Genomic DNA, 5,633 nt, shown 5'->3' with positions numbered 1-5,633 from the left:
ATAGAAGGTACACGAGTCCACAGAGAGAGTACTGCGAACTCCAGTGTCGTACGACCGTGGACGAAGGTGTTGAACTGCAGACTAAACAAATTTACGTAAAAGTTCCTAAAGTTCAACTATTAGCACGAGTCTACAATACGAAATCCGAGTCCGCAATACGAAAGTCGATTCCGTAGAGAACCCTCTCCGGACTCATTGGTCATTTTTGGAAACCCTATATTTTTTTGGGTGTTTTTTGGCACTAAGGTGTGTGTTTTGGTCATATTTGGAAATTTGTCAATGTAGTGTATTTATCGAAACTATTTGAAACTAAACTTTGTATTTAGATATTTTTATTTCATGTAAATAAAATATCAAGAATATATAATGTTTGGCATCATTTTAATAATTTTATCAAGATACATTTAAAAAATACAATTCATTAAGAAATACTTTGATTCTGTTATATATTAATTGCACAGATTCATTCAAGAAAATTTGGATCGAAGGGACATGTAATTACATGCTAATGTTTACAAGCTTTGTGAAACCGAGGTTGAGACCGTGATCGTCTTTTTGTTGGTTGTTCGGTGCTATTGGACGAGGACGAAGCAGTTTTGGTGCATGCTAAGAATAGTACTGTCAATATCCTTGACTACACACCATCCCGATGTCGTACGGTACCACAAAAATGTTGTTTTAGAGGGTAAACTAACTAGTTCCACCATTTATAGTTCAAGCTTTGATTAGTTGTATTTCATGTATAAAAACTTGTAGCACAATAGTTTTGTATGTTTTTAATTAGTTTGTTAATTGTTTTGCATGTTTTTACTATTTTGTGAATTAGTTTTGTATGATATTAATTAGTTTGTATTAATTTTGAAATAAAAGATTATAAGGAGGTTAACGAGATTTCTATCCCAATGTCTATAGATATGCATTATTGCATAATTTGTTATCTTTAACAAACACTTCTAGGTTTGAGGCTTCTAATTAGAACTTTAGAATTGTTTTAATCATGATTGTTAAAATCGAGATCCTGATTGTAGGATCATACGATCTCACCTAACTAAATCGTTCCCAATCTTAGTAGGATCGTTTTTGGTAAAATCGTGATAGGATCATATGATCGTAGAATCGGTTGTAAGATCGTAGGATCGTTAGTATTTTTTTTTAATATTAATATTTTTTTGGACTAATTATGTAAAATATCCTTTTTGAATTGTTTAATATTAAATGATGTATTGAATATGTATTTTTTATGTTTTAAATTATTTATTGTTAACTAAATTGTTAATAGGTGGATGAAAATGCATTTTTTATGTTTTAAAATGTTTTTGGTAGGATTTTACAATCCGATTCAATTTTCCGATGTCGATCACAATTTTACAAAACGAAAAACGATCATAGATCCAATTTTGACAAAGTTGGTTTTAATACTATCATGCTTACAAGTCACTAGTCTATTGCAGTTATTCTGTTTTCTTGGATAGCAAGTAGACAAAAGATCTTTAAGGATGGTTAGATTGGGCTAAAAAACCACATTTAGTTTCTTGTAGTTTTAGACCAACATTTTAGTAGTTTTGCCAAAAAAATCACTCATTCTATTCTAAAATCAAAAAATCAAGTTAAGTTAAAAAATAAAAAATAATACCTAAAAAAAAAGTTGAATAAATGGGGATCTTAAATAAACCCTTGTTGAACGCACATATATGTGTTGTATGAGGAGTTCATTTAAGACCATCCTAACCTCGTTGAAATGACCTATATGTGTGCTGTGATTTATGTTAATTAAAACTCACTCAAATATAACAATAGTATGTGTGTATTCTCCCAAATTTGAATTCAGATTTGGGTTTTATTTTAGACCAAAACGAATTATGAATTTGATTTATGGTATAAATTATGATTTAGTGGAGTACTGGAGTCCGAACCAAACAAAACCGAATTACCAAATTTGATTAATTTATTAATTAAATATAACAATTCTTTATAGTTTAAAATTTTAAAAAGTTATAACATATTTTGATATTTCATATTTTATGGATACATTGACTAACGATGCTAAAATCCCTAAAATTTCCTTCATTTAATTCATTCTTCTCATCTTGTGGTATGTTTCTTTTATGCCATTATATTTGATGTTTGAAAGTTGAAACTTTAATATTTATTTTGAAATTTGGTTTTATATTTGATGCTTGAAAGTTGAAGCTTTAAATATTTATTTTGAGATTTGGTTTCCTTAGTTTTCAAACAAAACCAAGCTGAATTGTAATTTGGTTTTTGGTTTACTTTAAGTTGACTTAAATTTGGTTTGGTCCCTGGGAAAATTTCAAACCGAGAAAAATCAAAGTGAATAAACCTAAGAAATCAAAAACCAAACCAATTTCCACATCTATTTGATTTTTAAGAAAAAAATATCTAAAAGTCTTTTATGTTTTGGTTTTTAAGAAAAAATAAAAGGCTTTTATTTTAAACAAAAAAGTTATTACTTCAAAAGCTAACTGAAGTAGCTTTTAAGAGTGTTTAGATTCTCATGGTAACTTTACACTTTTAAAACTATTTATCACTTTTCACAAATATTTTCTTATATATACCATAACTTTCAAATCTCACTCAATTTTTTTTCCAAAATAAGCCCTAAATGCTTTTATCTGATTTGTATTTTGGTTAAGTTAGATAAGAATAGTTTCTGAATAAACAAACTTTTAGTTAATGCAAATAAGTACTTTTAGTTAATGCAAATAAGTACGAGAAATTTACAAATTTAGCCAAAAACGCTAATTATTTTTTTAAAAAATAGTCGAAAAATCGTTTTTTCAGAAACTATCCAAGAAAATTGGAACACCCGATTCAAGGTATTTTCATTTTTGACCTTTGGTATTTAAATACTTTGCAGATTTGGATCTCTAAGGGGCAGTTTTGCCATTTTCAGAAAACTTGTAGTACATAGGGTGTACGCATGTAGGGGACAAACCCTAATTTTTAGGATTTGGACCCTATTTAAACAACATTTAAGAACCTTGGACTAGACCCCATATGCTATTTGCTATCCTCCATCTGCGAATTATCTTTTTGAACTGTGAATTGGCCCAATTTTCGTCCCATTGTCCGACAAAAATGAGTATCGATAAAAGTTTTTTTTAGATTTTTTCTAAACAAATTGTAGGTGGGTGTGCTCCACCTGCGATTTTCTCTGCTCCCACCTACGATTTACCCTAAAATAATCTTGATTTTTTTAATTTTTCTAAAAAAAGTACTTAAATTTGACAACGAAAGTACAAGTCCTCAGTGTACAACTTGTGCATCACTAGCTTGTGCATTCTCATCTACACATATATCTATGAATGTACAAGTCTTGATGCACAATTTATGCATCAGATACTTGTACATTACACTTCAGATGCATGCGAAATGATCTCAAAACCCAACATACACTACTATTTGCTATCCTCCGGTTGCGATTTACTCTCTTATACCCTCTAGATGAGATTTTCTCACCAGATTTCGTATATTTTCGTTTTTTTGCAAATAAATCATAAATAAACATATCCTAGATATATAAAACTTAATAAAACATGATTAAAACACTAAATAAGTAGAGTTCTTATAGAGTTTTCGGGAGAATACATATCTTCAGCCATTATAGAGGTTGAGAGAATTTTTTGTATGCTAAAATTAGAAAAATATGAGTATTCCTAAAAAATTATGGTATTTATATTTTAGGTCCATGGGCCGTTACTAGGCTCAATTCACAGCTCAACATACTCAAATAGCAGCTCAACATACTTAAATAGCAGCCACAAGGTATGCGTCCGCATGTGTGACTAATCAACTACGATAAATTGCTATTTTTCGAAAATTGCTAATTTTTAGCTATTTTTTAAAAAGTAATTAATATTTTTGGCTAAATTTGTAAATTTCTTGATAAATATTTATTGTACTTAAATTGTGTATCGAAACTAGTAATTACAATTAGTCCATCATTGATGACATATGAAGTTTTTGATAGTCCCTTGATTCTTTATCCAATTGCTCCCCACTTGCTCCCAAACTTTTTATATTTACATAAAGTTTTGAATGATTTGAATATCAAATACCTAAGTTTTTATTTTATTAGAAAAATATATATTGAGAAGGATGATCAATTATTGCCGCCTTCATGCAGCCAAGTTACAGTCTAGTAATCTACAATACGGATCAAGAACTATAGGAACCGGATTTAATTTCATCTTCCAGGAATAGTCAACTAATGAAAGAAGCTATTTTTATTTGATAGAAGTTACATTTTAGATTAACCTCATTGCCTTGATAAATACTAAACATAACTGATTATTATTAATTATTTAACTGCAAATAAACATAAGATGTATTTCATCATTAAGTAGACTTGCTTAAATATGAAAATTTTGATAGAACACCACTGAAGTTTTCAAATTTGTTTCAACACCCACCACTCATTTTGAGATTATATGTTTTAACGACAATATAATAGTTCAATCTATACTATAGAGCATGAAAGGACTTGTTTCCAAACAACGATAAGATCCAAAATTGAAATCAAGAAGGTTTTCAAATTATTTTTCCTTTTCCTTTACTTACCTCAATCTTCGTTTCTGAAACTGGTCAGAAGCTGGTAATGATGGTGGTGGAGTGGTGGTGATGCTGGTGGTGATGGTGGTTTCCAGTAAGTTCCAGGCTGCAATAAGAAATTCAGATAAACTTTATTACTTCACAAAGGAAACAATAGCTAGGGTTCATAACAGCCATCAATGGTGTTAAACATTTTAGATACAATCAAAATGAGGCCCTACCATAAACGACGATGGAAATCCCTTCTCGCTCTTCATCACCTCTCCTCCCATCGTCACCTCTCTCCTCCTCACTTCTGCTTGCAAAACGCGAAAACGCTCCACTTCCTCCGCTATTATCTTCTCCCGTATCATCTCCTTCTCAAGTTCACGCTGAATTGCCTCTCTCTGAATATCCACTGGTCCTCCTGGAAAAATCAAACAAATCACGATTTAGGTAGAAGGTAAAGCAACATAAAATCAATAGATCATGCGATATTGCAACTAGAATAAGCTGAAATCATTAAAAAAATCACCATAAATGGTCAATCGAAAGAATATGATCAGTAATCGCGTACCTTTCATAGCATTGTTGGAGAAGCTAGTGTAGTTTGAAGACGGCATGGAATGGACTTGATTTTGCTGCAGCTGCGCATTGAATCCTGGCAATCTGAACTCCATTAGTACAGCGATGGAGAATTTTAGGGTTTTCAGTGACGGCTATGTAGCAGGTAAGGGCTCCGGTGGGTGATTTGAGAGGACGAACAGAGGTGCGTGCTTGCAGTCTTGCACAGGGTATATTCAGTAATTCAGAAGCAAAAAAAGGACGCTCATGTTTTGTTAGCGGTTTCATCAAATCCGTCACCGCTGTAAAATAAAAAATAACGTGTAGGATTGTGAATGGTTGAAACCATAGAGAAAAAGTTTGTTTGTTTTAATGGTAGAAATGTTAAAAACAAAAATAACCCAAATAACAAAAAATTAAAGAAATAACCCAAATAACCAATGAAATCAATATCTTCTAATATTTAATTTTTGCCATTTTCACTAAAACTTGATATTTTGAGTATGATTTCTAAAATT

General features: G+C 30.9%; 1 protein-coding gene across 1 annotated transcript; it reads right to left on the bottom strand.

Annotated features, from left to right (window-relative positions):
* Positions 1–4,351: 4,351 nt before the first annotated feature.
* LOC145117067 (uncharacterized) lies at positions 4,352–5,397 on the bottom strand. Its single transcript, XM_079053375.1, has 3 exons — positions 5,129–5,397; positions 4,794–4,978; positions 4,352–4,678 (listed from the first exon to the last, which is right to left on the bottom strand). The coding sequence occupies exons 1-3, from the start codon at positions 5,229–5,231 to the stop codon at positions 4,583–4,585; spliced, it is 384 nt and encodes a 127-aa protein (XP_078909501.1). The 5' UTR covers positions 5,232–5,397; the 3' UTR covers positions 4,352–4,582.
* Between the last annotated feature and the right edge of the window lie 236 nt (positions 5,398–5,633).

Source organism: Lactuca virosa, chromosome 5, assembly GCF_052849685.1.
Source record: "Lactuca virosa cultivar CGN04683 chromosome 5, Lactuca_virosa_CGN04683_v6, whole genome shotgun sequence".
Lineage (NCBI taxonomy): Eukaryota > Viridiplantae > Streptophyta > Magnoliopsida > Asterales > Asteraceae > Lactuca > Lactuca virosa.
The sequence above is the reverse complement of the archived record's forward strand: the minus strand, read 5'-3'. Positions and strand labels throughout refer to the sequence as shown.

Coding starts and splice junctions, on each gene's coding strand:
- LOC145117067 (XM_079053375.1), bottom strand. CDS start 5,231: ATGGAGTTCAGATTGCCAGGATTCAATGCGCAGCTGCAGCAAAATCAA. Junction 4,979..5,128: donor CTCCAACAATGCTATGAAAG/GTACGCGATTAC, acceptor TGATTTTTCCAG/GAGGACCAGTGGATATTCAG. Junction 4,679..4,793: donor GATTTCCATCGTCGTTTATG/GTAGGGCCTCAT, acceptor TTCTTATTGCAG/CCTGGAACTTACTGGAAACC.